Here is a 16,091-nt window from a genome sequence, read left to right as displayed (position 1 = left end):
ACAACATTCCTTTTTGAATAGCTGGGAAACCACTTCTGTGCTGCTGTCTTAAAATCTCAATTATGGTGCCCGCTTATATTTTTAATCTAATTTGTCTTTATTTTATAGGGAGGATTGGATGTTTATGTTCTCTTCTGCTTCTACTTTTGGTGCTGATTTCCACGTAAAAGAGAATTTGAAAGGTGCTATGATGACTCTCCCATTGTCTTTCTCCAGACATTTACATGAAGAAGAAAAATTTATTTTACTAACTGTATTTCAGAATCTCCTCAAAAGTGCACTAAACTGTAATATCCTTGAAGGCAATTTTTGTATTTTATTCAACTTTTTACCACCAAAACCAAGCACAGAGGTTGGAATGGAATAGAAAATGTGAATTTGTTGAATAAAATAATAGATTTATTTAGATAATTGGAATTATTGATCATCATTCAATGTATGATCCTTAAATACACCCTGGATAAAAGCAGGAAAATATCAACTAATGGATAAATGTGTTCATAATATGGGCTGAATTTTCTATGCAATTAAGAGCTAAAAATCCCAGGTTCAATGAATAGTTGTAGAAAATGATGGAACACTGAGACTCCTTCTCCTTAGAGGTAAAAATAGGAGACTGGAATGTTGCTGTCACTGAGGGAATTGTTAGCTCTGCTTATCTGTGTGACAGTCCAGAGGATCCCTGCTATCATGGACCACAATCAAAGAAAAGCAAAAGTTGTGATTGCCAATGGGTTCATTTTGTGTTATAACTGCATGGCTTAAAATGTTTTACGCTAGGAAAAAAATCATTTGTCCATTATGCCAGCAATGGACCTAAAACTGTACTACAAAAATAAAGAATGCTTTCTTAGAAAGGCTCCTATTTCAACATCAACATCATCGTGATATGGGAGGAGTGGGATGAGGGGGAGTGGTGGTATATGGGAACCTCTTATATTTTTTGAATGTAACCATTTTTGTGACCTATGTATCTTCAAAAAAATACAACTAAAAAATTGATGGAGGTGGGGGGGTGGGGAGTGTGGTATATGGGAACCTCTTATGGTTTTTAATGTAACATTTTGTGTGATCTATTAACTTTAAAAGAAGATAATTAAAAAATAAAACTAAAAAAGACTCCTATTTGATGTGAGACAATTCCTTTTCACTAGAATAGTAAGATTCTATATAAATTTTATATTTTTAAAACAAAGTTCTGTCACAATTATGTTAAAGTAAAAGTTCTTCATAATAACTTAAAGATGATTGGAATAAGTGACATTTTAGTCCCCTTCATAATATATGGCTGTTGAATGCTAAGTTCATATTTTAAAAATGTGTTCCTGGAAGCAGCTAAATGCCAAGAATCAGGAGACTGGGTTCTGACCTCGGTTATCCAAAGCCAGGTCTAAAAGTAATCTCCTGAACTGTATTGTCTCACTTGCCTTTTCTTAGATCAGTAGGACTTTATGAGTTCAAATGAGATCACAGATGTGAAAATAAACTTTGAAAAATTAGAATTTTTAAAGTGGCTATTGTATTCTCTATAACAATATAACTTCATCTCAAAAATTCTTCTCTTAGATATATTTGCTTTAACTACCAAGAATTTCCAATTTTACCCATGTTTGACTCCCAGAATCTCATGTATTTTTCATGCAGAAATTGCTCATTCATGTTCATTGGTCTTTCACACATGCAGCAATTGCTGGCCTTGTTTGCAAAGAACAAATTGGGATTGAAAATTGTAAGAGACAGTACTTCTCTAACATTTCTTGTTTTCTTCTCTAGTTATAAAAGTATGAAATTAATATATACAAATGTATACTTATATGAATACATGTTTCAAGACATTTGCACATAAAAGTGGTTTTAAGGTGAATACTCTGAGCTATAAAATGCAATAGCATGAATTAAGAATGTGTGAACACGGACAGTTACGGGACATTATAGATCCCCCCAGGGCCCACTGGATGGAACGTGAGAGAGTCTGGGCTATGATGTGGACCATTGACTATGGGGTGCAGTGATGCTCAGAGATGAACTTACTAGGTGCAATGGATGTGTCATGATGATGGGAGAGAGTGCTGCTGTGGGGGGAGTGGGGGGCAGGGGCGGTGGGGTTGAATGGGACCTCATATTTTTCATAATGTAATTTTTTTAAAAAATAATAAATAATTAAAAAAAAAAAAAGAGAAAGTCAAGGAAAACGGACTTGGCCCAGTGGTTAGGGCGTCTGTCTACCACATGGGAGGTCCGCGGTTCAAACCCTGGGCCTCCTTGACCCGTGTGGAGCTGGCCCACGTGCAGTGCTGATGCGCGCTAGGAGTGCCCTGCCACACAGGGGTGTCCCCTGCGTAGGGGAGCCCCACGCCCAAGGAGTGCACCCATAAGGAGAGCCACCCAGCATGAAAGAAAGTGCAGCCTGCCCAGGAATGGCGCCACCCACACTTCCCATGCCGCTGACGACAACAGAAGCAGACAAAGAAACAAGATGCGGCATATAGACACAGAGAACAGACAACCAGGGGAGGGGGGGGGATTAAATAAAATTAAAAAAAAAAAAAAAAAAGAATGTGTGAACAGGAAAAACAAGAAAAAGACATAAAAATAGAAACCACAATGAAATCCATCACACCCCAAGTCCAATCCATGGCTCTGGGTGGACCCAAAATATCTGAAACTTTCTACAGCTCTGTTAATTTAATTGAGAGTGTCCATAAGATAATCAAGCACAGTTTTGTGAAACATATTGACTTTCTTGATAATAATGTCAAAAGTCATTTCTCTAGATTCCTTATGAGAAAGAGTGAAATATAATGCATAATTATTTAATAATTTCCTATACATTCTTTTCTGTGTAGAAACAAAGGAGAGTTTTCTTGAGATACATTTACTTTCCATTAGTTCATAGATATTAGGTTGGCCACATGCCTTGTTGGATTTGAGGAGTGCAGGAAAACTCCACAAAATAATACAATCTTGCCTTCCCATCTACCAAACATCTTTCTTCACCAGAAGGTTCCCTAAGAAGTAGCTGCCTCTTGGAGTGGTCACAAGGAAAGGAGCTGATCTCAGTGCAATTCCTAAGCCTTTTCAAAGCTTAATGCACCTACTGTCTGTGACATTCCCTTTGGTACTTTAACCAGATATTCTTTGAATTATATATTAATTTTAGCTGTTCAGTATTATACTAAATGGCATGTGATTTCACTCCCTTTTTTAGGGTGCTCCTGTCTTATGCACTGTGTAATGTAGAAAAAGAAACATTTTAATTGTCATGAAAGTTTGACACAATTCAAGTTTTCTGTACAGGAATCTAACCAAAGACTAATACAGCCCATGCAAGGTAAGAGCAGAGGCATGAGTAGGCTACAGAGTGTTTATAAGAATAGAAATATCCATCAACTTCATGTCAAATCTCATATAATTCCTTGTTTCACTGACCAATGAAATAAGACCTGAAGAGAGGATATTCTGGATTCTTTAACTTTCTTCATCAAATATGACTTTAGAAAAAAACCTTATTTTATTTCAAACAAAAGATCCACATTAACTGATTACATTAAGAATCTTTCTTGTGTTTTGTCTTTACTGTGATTGATTGTACTTTTTCCTCTAGCTAATTAAACACAATACTTACTATCATGAATATGAATTTGGGTGAAGTCCAGAATATCTCACCTTACCTTAGAATAGAAAGTGCCCTCTACTCACACCAGGATTCCTCTTTCCAATTGTACAATTCTGGGAGAACATATAAGACTGAGCATCTCTTTGGGGTATGTTGCTAAACATAAAGAGGATTTTCAGGTTCTGTTCTGGTGCCAAATGACCAATTATGATGCTCATTTATCTTTCTGGAATGAAGTAGTGAGAGATCACTCATCATTAATTTGACCATTATGAATGGTCAAATTAACTTAAAATAAACTCTTTAATTTGCATGTGTTATTTATGCTTTTACATAAAAAGAAACTGGCAGAAAATAATAACCTAACAGGATAAAGCCCACATAACAGATTCTCAAGATTTATTTGTGGTTCATAAGGATTCTGATAATTGTAATCAGGAGGCAAAGACCATAGTAATTCAATCCTGAGACATGTTGAATATCAGATAAAATTGTCCCAATTTTCAAATAATGGAAATGAGACAATGAATTTATTGATTACCACAAAGTCCAATGGTACTGCAAACATTATTTATACATCAGACCATGAATACATTTATTCATTCAAAACACACAATATTTATCAAGCACCTCTTATGTGAAAGATGAGTAAAATGTTGAAAAACATTAAGCAATCATGCAAAGTAAAAATTTAGGTTAGCTTCATAAGGATTAAGAGACAATGTCAGAACGGAGGTTGTCTAAGTGTGAATCCTAGGTCTATAATTCACTATTTGCATGGCTAAGAGAATTACATTTAATCTTACCAAGTCCTCAGTTTTCAATATCAATTAAAAACATCGAAAGACAAACAAAACCAAAATAATTTAAAGAAAATTGTAGAGAGAGTGATAGAGTTTGTCCTTGTGTAGCTTACAGCCTCATGAAGGAGAAAGTCAAATAATTATAATAATCTATATACATTATAACTGCTGAAAGGAAAATTATAAGATGACATAGAGTGTATTAGAAGGGCTAACATAGTGAGGGATCTTAGGGAGGATTTATTTGAGATAATATTTAGCCAAAGAACTGAAGGACGATTAATAGGGGCTGACTAATCAGAGGGTGATGAGGGTGAAATGACAGGTTCAGGGAAGATACAAAGCAGTCCTGTAAAGGCTGTATCAAATGTCAAGTTCCAATGTGAGAAAAGGCATTGTGTATTCAAAGAAGCAAAGAAAGTACATATGGTAATAGGATAATTTTATTTTCTATTTCTATAATTCTACTTCTCTGGGTAACTGCAGGTGCTTTTGGTTCACACAAACTGAATAGTCAGACACCTGTAATTCTATCCCCACCCCAAAGTAGGACAGGAGGGGAGCTGGGTTTCCTCAGTCTTTCTGGGTATGAGCAGGCACTTTTGGCTTACACAGCCTGGACTGGTGGGAATTATGGATGCACCCCCAAACTCCAAAAGGAAAGGAGGGGCTTTCCACAGCATTTATAGGCAACAGCAGGCACTTTTGGCCTGCATGGATGGTCTGTTGGATACCCGTGGATCCACCCCCACCCCCACCCCCAAGAGGTTAAGAGGGGTCTGGTATCTCCACAGCCTCTCTGGGCAATGACAGGAACCCTTGGCCTAAAGGGACTGAACTCTTGGGGCCCATGGATCCATACTCACCACCCAATAGAATAAGAAGGGCCTGGTATTTCCTCAGCCTCTCTGAGCAACGGCTTGTACTTTCGGTCTACAGGGACTGAACTGTTGGATGAGAGGTTCCATTCCCACCTCCTAAAGAGCAGGGGGGAACAGTGATCCCTCAGCCTTTCTGGACAACTGCAGACAAATTCAGTCCACATGGATTAGATTGTTGAGCTTTCCAGAGGGTCTGTCCCCGCCTCCAGCAGGGAGGGAGGTTGGTCCTACATCAGTCTAGCTGGACAACTGCAATAATTTTGGACCCACACAGTATAGATTGATGCCCACAACTGCAGCTCTGTCACTGCCCCAGGTAGGGGAGAGGGTTTGTGAAGCTTCAACATTCTTTCATGGGCAACTAAAGACAGTCTTGTCCTGCACAACTTGGATTATTACACAAAGCTGCAGCTCTGTAACTACCTCTGGCAGAGAAGGAAGATGGGAGAAGCTTCATCAATTCCTGGGAAATGTAGGCAGCTTCAGCCTCCATAACTCACAGCATGAACAACACCCTTGGCTCCTACTACACAAACAGCAAGGGAGAAAAGGAAAGAAAGCCCTAAACTAAAACTAAACAGCAGATCTTATGAGAATGAAAGGCACAACAAAATGATAAAAATACACTGGAGGCATGTAATAGCAGATTTGAGGAGGCAGAAGAAAGGATTGGTGAGCTTGAAGACATGACCCCCAAAAGCAAGTATTCAAACAAACAGATGAAGAAAAGAATGGAAAAAATTGAACAAGGTTTCAGGAAACCAAATGACAGCAAGAGACATGCAAACATATGTGTCATGGGTCTCACAGAAGGAGAAGAGAATGGAAAGAGGGCAGAAGGAATGTTTGAAGAAATAATGGTAGAAAATTTCCCAATCCTATTGAAATACAGAGATATCCATGTCCAGGAAGCACAACATACCCTCATCCAAATAAATCTGGATAGACCAACTCCAAGACACATACTAATCAGAAAGTCAAATGCCAAAGGCAAAGAGAGAATTCTGAGAGCAGCAAGAGAAAAGCAATTCATTACATATAAGAGATATCCAATAAGATTAAGTACCAATCTCTGATCTTCTTGCTTCATTGAGGCAAGAAAGCAGTGGTATAATATATTTAAGATACAGCAGTAGAAAAACTTCCAGCCAAGAATTTTATATCCAGTGACATAGAAAATTAAAAAGTGAAGGTGAGTTTAGAATATTCAGATAAACAGAAACTGAGAAAGATGAGATTTGCAGAAAATACTAAAGGGGGTGTTACAACTTGAAAAGGAAAAACAAGAGAGAGAGACTTGGAAGATAGTCCAGAAATGGTGTATCAGTAATAACAACTAAAATTGTCAGAAGTGGGGAAAATAAAATGACAGATAAAGAGCAAAGGTCAAAATGGATGAAATAAGAACTGCCTTTATAGTAATAACATTGAATATTAATGGATTAAACTCTCCAATCAAGAGACACAGACTGGAGGAATGGATAAGAAAATATGAGCCATTTACATACTTTCTGAAAGAGACTCACATTATATGCAAGGATACCAATAGATTGAAAATAAAAGGTTGGAAAAAGATACTCCACACATGCAGTAACCAAAAAAAAAAAAAAAAAAAAAGCCAGGGTTGCTATACTTACATCAGATGAAATAGATTTTAGAAACAAAACTGTTACTAGAGACAAGGAAGAACATTGCATATTAATAAAAGGGGTGATTCATCAAGAAGAAATAACTATCCTAAATGTATATGCACCTAACCAGGATGCCCCAAGATACATGAGGCAAACACTGGCAAAAGTGAAGGAGAAATAGACATCTCTACAATAAATAGTTGGAGACTTCAATACACTATTCTCAGCATTAGATAGAACATCTGGGCAGAGGGTCAATAAAGAAACAAGAGCTTGAATAATATAAGTGGACTGAACCTAATAGACATATACAAATCATTGCACCCCAAAACAGCAGGATATACATTTTTTTTTCAAATGGTCATGGATCTTTCTCCAGGATAGGCCATATTTTGGGTCACAAAGCAGATCTCATAAATTTAACAAGAGTGATATTACACAAAACACTTTCTCTGATCATATGGAATAAAGTTGCAATCAACAAGGGGCAGAAAAAGAAAAAATTCACATATATATGGAGATTAAACAACACACTCAATCAGTAGGTCAAAGAAAAAATTTCAAGAGCAATGAGTAAATATCTTGAGACTCTTGGCAATGAGAACATATCTGAACCTATGGGATTCAATGAAGGCAGTTCTGGAAGGGACATTTATAACCCTCGATGTTTACATTAAAAAAGAAGAGAGAACTAAAATCAATGACCTAACTACACAACTGGAGGAACTAGAAAAAGAACAACAAAGTAATTCCAAAACGAATAGAAGGAATGAAATAAAAAATATCACAGCAGAAATAAATAAAATTGAGAACCAAAGAAAAAAAAAAGAAAAAAACAATAGAAAGAATTAAGAAAACCCAATGTTGGTTCTTCAAGAAGATTAACAAAATAGACAAACCCTTAGCTAGACTGTCTAAAAGAAAAAGAGAAATGATGCGGATAAATGAAATAGAAAATGAAAATGGGAACATTACTGCTGACCACACAGAAATAAGAGAGATCATAAAGGATACTATGAACAACTTTATACCAAAAAACTAGACAATGTAGATAAAATGGAAAAATTCCTAGAAATGTACAACCTACACTGACCCTAGAAGAAATAGAAGAGCTCAGCAAACTAATTACAAACAGAGATTGAAACAGTCATCAAACAACTCCCCAAAATGAAATGCCCAGGACCAGATGGTTTCATAGGTAAGTTCTACCAAGCATTCAAAGAAAATTTAATACCAATCCTGCTCAAGCTCTTCCAAAATTTTGAACAAGAGGGAATATTACCAAACTCATTCTATTAAGCCAATATCACCCTAACACCAAAGCAAGATGGAAATATTACAAAAAAGGAAAATTACAGACCCATTTTCTGATAAATACAGATGCAAAAATCCTCAGTAAAATGCTTGGTGACTGAATTCAACAACACATTGGAAGAGTTGTTTGTCATGATCAGGTGAGTTTTGTACCAAGTATGCCAGGGTGGTTTGGTGTGGAATGAGGGAATCAATCAGCATAATGCACCATATTAATAAATCAAAGAAGAAAAATTGCATGATCTTATTGATTGGCACAGAAAGGGCATTTGACAGAGTACAGCATTCGTTCTTGATAAAAATGCTACAATGTATGGGAATTGAGGGTGGCTTTCTCAGTATGATAGAGGTCATACCTGGGAGGCTCACAGCTGGCACTGTACTCAATGGTGGAAGACTGGAAGCTTTCACGTTGAGATCAGGAACAGGGCAGGGATGCTGCCTGTCACTACTGTGTTCAGTATGGTGCTGGAGGTTCTGGCTAGAGCAATCAGGCAAGAGGAAGAAGTAAGGGGCATCCAATCTGGAGAAGAGGAAGTGAAACTTTCACTATTTTCAGATGATGTGGTCCTGTATCTGAAATTCTCAAAGGATCTACAAGGTTGCTAGAGCTCATGGGTGATTTGGGTAGGGTGTCAGGACGCAAGATCAATAAGGAAAAATCAGAAGCATTTCTATACAATTGTCAGGCCCAATCTTGGGAGGAGGTCAGGGAGAGAATTCCATTTACAATGGTGACTGAAAGACTCAAATGTTTAGGAGTGGGCTTAACCAAGGATATGGGGCACGTATATTCAGAGGGCTATGGTGCATTGTGAAGGCAAGTCAGAGGGGACCTAGATAATTGGAAGAACATTTCATGCTCATGGATTGGAAAACTGGGTATCATTGAGATGTCAATTCTACCCAGGTTGATGTACAGATTCGGTGCAGTTCCGAAGAAAATTCTACCAGCATTTTTAAACAAAGGATGAACACAATTGTCAAGTTTGTTTGGAGAGGTGGGAAGACCTGAATAGCCAGAAATATCTTAAAAAGGAAAAGTGGTATTGGAGGACTCTCACTTCCGAACTTTGGAATATGTTGCCTGGCTACAGTGATAAAAACAACATGGTATTGGTATAAGGAGGGAGCCATAGACCAAAGGGGCTGAATTGATGGTTCAGAGGCAGACCCTTATATATACTTTCAGGTGATTTTTGACAGGCCTGTCAGACTCGCCCAGCTGGGGCAGAACAGTCTATTCAATGGATGGTGCTAGGAGAGCTGGATATCCACCACTGGGGTAGAGAGGGAGGTCCCCTATCTTACACCTTGTACAGGAATTAACTCAGAATGGATTAAAGACCTAAATATAAAAGCAAGAACCACAGGCTCCTGGAAGAGAACGTAGGAAGGCATCTTCAAAACCTGGTGGTAGGTGGTGGATTCTTGAACCTTACACTGAAGGCATGAGCATCAGGAGAGGACAAGGATGAATGGGACCTCCTCAAACCTAAACATTTCTGTGATTCAAGGGACTTTGTCAAGGGGGTGGAGGGGGCAGTCCACTCAATGGGAGAGAATGTTTGGAGACCACATGTCCAGTGGGGGTTTGATTTCCATTCTGTACAGAGAGATCATATAACTCAACAATAAAAGAGCAGACAATCCAATTGAAAAATGGACAAAAGATTTAAAAATATTTCTCCAGGGAGGGGGGTACTAACGGCCAGAAAGCACATGAAAGAATGTTCCATATCACTAGCTATTAAAGAAATGTATCAAAACAACAACTAAAAGAAGAAGCACATGGAGTTAAAGCCTAGAGTATAGGTTATTAAGAGAGATGAGGAGGGTTGAGGACTACTGATGCTTAATGTACGTAGAAGTTTTAATTAACTTAACTGTAAAAGTGTGGATATATAGAGAATTGATTTTAACACATTATAGTGAGTAGCAGCTGGTTTAAAGATGGGATTGTGGTTGAAGGGAGTGGTCTGGGGAGGTAGACGTCAATTGAAAGATAGGTAGAGAAAAATCTAGGGACTGAATAACACAGTGAACCCAGAGGTGGATGAGAATTGTGGTTTGTAGTACAAATGCAAAAGTGTCCTTCTGTGAGCTAGAGTGAATGTATATCACCATTGCAGAGTAGTGGGAATGTGGAGAAGAATGGGGAAAACACAAATTGGTGTGACCTATGGACTGTGGTTAACAGCAATACTATAATGTTCTTGTATCAATGCCAAAGATGTACTCTGTTGATTATGGGGGGTATGGAAAAAGTGTACCAAATGTGTGCTATGGACTATGGTTGGTAGTAAGAGTCTGATGATATTATCTCATACTACGTAACAAATGTTCCACCATGGTGTGTTATGTTGGCGAAGGTGTGTTGTATGGGAATTCTACACATGTGCATGATTGTTTTGTGAGTTCAAAACCTCTGTAATAAAAGTATATTTTAGAAAATAAGGTTGGGGGAAAAATATACCAAATGTAAGATATTAACTACAGTTAGTAGTAATGGTTTGATGATGCTCTTGATAGTTTGTAGAAAATGTATCATAAAAATACAAAGTGTTGGTGAAGGGGTGATGTATGGGATCCTTGTTTGATGATACACATATTTGTTTTGCAACTTCACAACCTTTATTATACACTTATTATTTATGTATGTTCATGTATGAATGATATACTTCAAAAAAATATATGTTTTAAAAATCCATGGAACTAAACAAACAGTGAATGCTAAGGTAAACCGGGAAGTTAGTTAATAGCACAGTTACAGAAATGTGCTTTCATCAATTGTCACAAATGTATCATACCAATGCAAAGTGTTAATCATAGGGTGGTATATTGGAATCTGGGAATCCTGAATTTTATGCATGACTTTTCTGTAAACCCACAACCTCCCCCCAAAAAATGGTCTAGACTGGCTGGACCACAGAAAGATTGATAAAGCAGCACTAATTAGGCTGTTGGAGTAGGTAGGATCAGGCAAAATATGGACTAGTTAGCCCACATTAATGATTTTGGAGTATGTCTTCAATGGGAAGCCTCTGAAGACTTAATCATTTTAATCAGTAAATCAGGATTGGAAATGAAGCTACCTAGGAAGAAACTGTGGAAAATCTTATTATCTGACAACTTGGACCCCTGTTAACCTGAATGCAAAGCCAAGTTTTTTGTGTGATCTGTATGAATGGAACCACTACCAACACGAAAAAAAGGCACAGGGAGTGGAGAGCTTGAAGGAAAAAAAAAACGATTTCAAAGTCAGACCATGGAAGCTGAAGTCTTGGCTAAAAACATTTTCTCAGTCCAGGAGAGGGACCCTACCCATGGGCATGGAAAGGATAAGTATATCCCATCACTTGAAGAGGTGAACCTTCCAACATGTTGTTCAGGGAAAGTGCTGCCGCCCCAGGCTTTAGAGAGGATAGAGTATAGTACCTGGCTGGGCCTGGGGAGAGTCTAGCCATTACCCCAATATTCTTGGAGGGTGGAACTAGAGTTCATCCACCACCCAGATGCTTGAAGAGGGTGGAGCCGAGAACATGGGCAAGTCCTTAGAAAAGGTAGGGTCTCCAATCCATCAAACACCAAGGACAAGAATCTATGGCTCTGTAGATGACTCTTAGACCTTGAAATCATGGAGTATGACATACAAGTTTTTGGAACTGTTTGGGACCTGTGACTTCTGTTTTCCTTCCATTCGCACCTATGGCAATAGGAATATTTATTCTATGACTGTCGCTCCTTTGTATATGGGAAGTAGATAACTTGTTTTCTAAGTTTCACAGGTCCACAGCCTGAGGGGAATTTTGCCTCAAGACAGACACACCTATAAATGATTTTGATGAGATTTACTTAATACTGTTACTGAAATGATTTATAACCTTTTGAAATATTATAATGGAATGAATGTATTTTGCCTATAGAAAGAACATTTGTTCTTGGGCTCTAGAAGGTGGAATCTGGTAGTTTGAATATTTTGTGGCCTCCCCAAAATATTACTCTTTAATTAGCCCTTTCCTGTGGATGTAAACATATAGGGAACCTTTGATTAGATTAGATTTTGTTAAGGATTGTTTGATTAGATTACTCTAGAAGGGCCTTGCCCAGGGTGCATCTTAATCCTCTTATTGGAGTCCTTTGTAAATTGGGATTGGTGGAGCCACAGAAAAAGAGAGAAACCTTGAGACACTGAGAGACAGAGTCCAGAAGAAAAGGCAGAGACCTGCAGTCACCACCATTTACCTTATAGAGGAGTTGAGGATCACACACAGCCATTTTCAATGAGAGACCCTCACTTGATACTTAGATTTGGACATTTTCCTCAACTGCGGAAATGTAGGCTCATGAGTTTCTAAATCCATATTGTAAAAGTCAACCCTTACTGGTATATTGCTTTGGAAGCTTTTGGCAAGCTAAACCAGTGGTTTTTATTTGTTTGATTGTAGGTTTCCTTTTGTTCCACCTGTTCATATTTTCCCATAGTGGATTATATATTCTATGAGGGGCAGTGCCGTGGAATGCCAATAATTGGAGGGAAGGATTAGTCTTTTCACTGATAAAGATTCCTAAAAGTGACATTATTCTGTGTTTCCAGAATGATATATTTATAGTCTCAACACTTTAAACACTTTTGCTTAATATTATGTTAATGTAGAGGACAAAAGATTTAGAAACTTATTTTTCACATACTCAATTAGATATTTATGAAGTAATTTAGAAAGGATGTTGTGCCAAAATGTGTTCTGAGCAATAAAAATCTTAACCCTTTCCTGTGGGTGTGAACCCATTGTGGATGGGAGCAATGAAATATGCTATTTTTGGTCAAAGAGTGGAGACGGTAGTTGAGTTTTGTACTTAATGCTATTATTGGAGGAGGTATGAAAGAAAGCCACTTGGAGCAGTAGAAGCTAAATGTCAACAGAGTCTGGAAGAAAGAAGGGGACATGGCCCTGTGACAGGAAAGCCTAACTCCAAGGTTTCCAGAACCCCAGAATACCACTAAAACCCAGGAGGAAGCAAGAACTCCAGGTTCAGAAATCGTGAGATAAGTTTATTCATTAAACCAACCTGCTGTGTGGTACCTACCGTAGCACCAGATGAACTAGGTTGGATTACACATAAAATAAATATTTCTAAAATCTAGAATCAAATTTCCAACAGGCTAATTATTTCATATCTTCTCTTCATCCAATAAAATTTGCTTACCAAGTTTCCGAGTCAAACCACACCCACACACAGCCACATAATGAAAGTCCTTTTACCTATTTTAAGAACTCTAAAAACAAACAAGAGCACAAATTCTGAGGAAAACCTATGGGTAAAACACCATCCTGCTGAACCTCACAATCCAGTATAACAAGTTTCAAAAATGTATGTCACAAGAAAATAATGAAAATTAAGTTATGGTTTATACATTTCATTGTTTATAAATAACTTGTTGAAATTATTTGACATATTTGTATAGATTAGAAGTATGCCAATAAGTCAATAACTTGCAAAATGCAAAAGGAATATTCAGTAAATGATACAAGAATGACATATTATCTTTGTGGTCTTACAATCTGTGTTGCTTTCCTGAAAGCCTCTTTGATATCTTTATTCCTCACACTATAGATGAGAGGGTTGAGCAATGGGTTCAAGACAGTGTAAAACAGTGCAGCCACTTTGTCTCTCTCCAGGGAGTTGGTGGAGCTAGGTCTTGAATACACGAAGAGCAAGGATCCGTAGAAGAACATGACTGAAATCAAGTGAGAAGCACAGGTGGAAAAGGCTTTCCACCTTCCAGAGGCAGAGCGGATTCTCAGGATAGCCAGAAGTATGTTGAAATAAGAAACCACGATGGCAAGTAGGCTGGAGAGTACTGTGAACCCCACCATTCCCAGAAGGACTTTTGCATAAATCCAGCTCTCTGAACAGGACATTTTTACCAATGGTGATGCATCACATAAGAAGTGGTCAATGATATTTTTACCACAGAAACTCAGGCGGAAAGTGTTGGCAGTATGGACTATGGCATTTATGAAACCTCCTAAGTAGGCACAAGCAACAAGACCAATACAGAGAGACCGGGACATTGTACCTGAATATCGTAATGGGTTACAAATTGCCACATAGCGGTCATAAGCCATGACTGCTAGGAGATAGCACTCAGTGTAGGCTACAACACAGGAAAAGAAGAACTGGGCCCCACATCCTGCTAAGGACATATGTTTATCTTCTGATACACAAACAGTCAGGATTTCAGGGGTATACACAGATGTGTACCAGAAGTCCAGGAAAGATAGATTGCCAATGAAAAAGTACATAGGTGTGTGTAGGCGGGAATCAAACCAGATTAAGAGAACCAGGGTTATGTTCCCTGACAAGGTTACCAAGTAAAGTATCAGAAATACTACAAATAGAATCAGCTGCAATTGGGGATCTGTAGTGAGTCCTACCAAGATGAATTCAGTCAGGATAGTGCGATTTCCCACTTCCATATATACAGAGGAAAAACCTGAATAATTATGACAGAAAAAACAATTTAATGAAACAGCTACTGCAAGAGCCAAGCAAAGGCATCAGTTAAATCAACAATTACTGAGAGACTTTTTTATTCCTAAATATCTAGAAATATAGAATTTCAGTCTGTGATTTGAGAAGACCACAGAAATAGAAGTCAGAATCTGGATTTAAATCTAGGAGTCTTTACTTATTAATCTAAAAGAGGAGCCAATCCCATATTCTCATCAGACATCAAAGTAATATAGGACCCATAAAGTTTATCACTAGCTCTTGAAAGCTCATGTAATAGAGCAAAGTAGACATAAATTAAAACACTAAGCCAAAGTTTGGCACATTTTGGGCACTGAAAAAATATTAGGATCCTTCTGCATATTATTGAGAACTTCTGAGTCAGGCATTTTGGAGATACGTATATAAATACTGATATGGAGCCACTTCTCCTTCCATTATTAGTCAAAATAGCAAAAATTGTCAATTATTCACTACGCCAGTTACTATTCTAAGTCTTATACTTAATGCACATAATCTTCACTGCAGCTTTACAATGTACATATTAAAAAGATTCTCTTATTAGAGGTGATGAAACAGAAGGTTAAGAGATTTAAGTAACATGCCCAAGTTTGTAAAGATGGTAAACATAAAACTGGTTGTTGAAACCCAGAATCTTCTCAGTCAAGAGCCCATTTTCTCAACTGGTAAACCATTTTCCTCTTTTATAAGAGAATTTTTTTCTCTCTCTTACTTTCCTGACAAAGGCAGTGCTCTAGCCCTCTGATGACCTGACTTTTTTTTTCCTTTTAAAACAGCTTTAAATATATTTATCTTAAGAATGCTTTGTTTTCCAATATCCTGTGGTGTGTGAAAGGTTTTTGCTGGTTGGACTAATTTTTGATACTCTGAATGTTGAACATTAGGAAGAACCCAGGTTTTGGTGTCAAGGCATTGAGGAACCATGACTCAATCAAAGCCTAAATCTTCATGCTCCAAAACTTTCCAGAGAAACAGATGCAGCCATCGATGTAAAATCATTATCATTGCTGAATTAGAGGTGATGGTCTCGGTAGCCCAGCTGTATGCCCCTGCCTAAAATGGCAGTAGAAGAGAACTAAACCCAAGAAAGAAATGTGGATTATTGATGTCTGAAAGATTTACCTTTGAGGTCAGTCAGAGTCAGTGTTGTAATGAGAATGCAAACTAAATCTAACTTGAAATTTAGCATTCCTCCTTGATAGGAAGGAAGATGTGTGTGTCCTAATGTTTCATATATACATGGTAATGTTCAGTGAAGATGCAATTTGATTGGTGAAACTGGATAACAGCAACTTGGGGTCCTGAAGGC

The 16,091-nt window shown here is 37.8% G+C and overlaps 1 protein-coding gene across 1 annotated transcript; it reads right to left on the bottom strand.

The window, feature by feature from the left end:
• Nucleotides 1–13,788: 13,788 nt before the first annotated feature.
• On the bottom strand, nt 13,789–14,727 carry LOC101415651 (olfactory receptor 9G4-like). Its single transcript, XM_004471061.4, has one exon. It carries the CDS (start codon nt 14,725–14,727, stop codon nt 13,789–13,791), a length of 939 nt encoding a protein of 312 aa, XP_004471118.1.
• Nucleotides 14,728–16,091: the final 1,364 nt, after the last annotated feature.

Source organism: Dasypus novemcinctus, chromosome 10 (genome assembly GCF_030445035.2).
Source record: "Dasypus novemcinctus isolate mDasNov1 chromosome 10, mDasNov1.1.hap2, whole genome shotgun sequence".
Lineage (NCBI taxonomy): Eukaryota > Metazoa > Chordata > Mammalia > Cingulata > Dasypodidae > Dasypus > Dasypus novemcinctus.
Note: the sequence above shows the minus strand (reverse complement) of the source record. Positions and strands in the feature narration are given on the sequence as shown.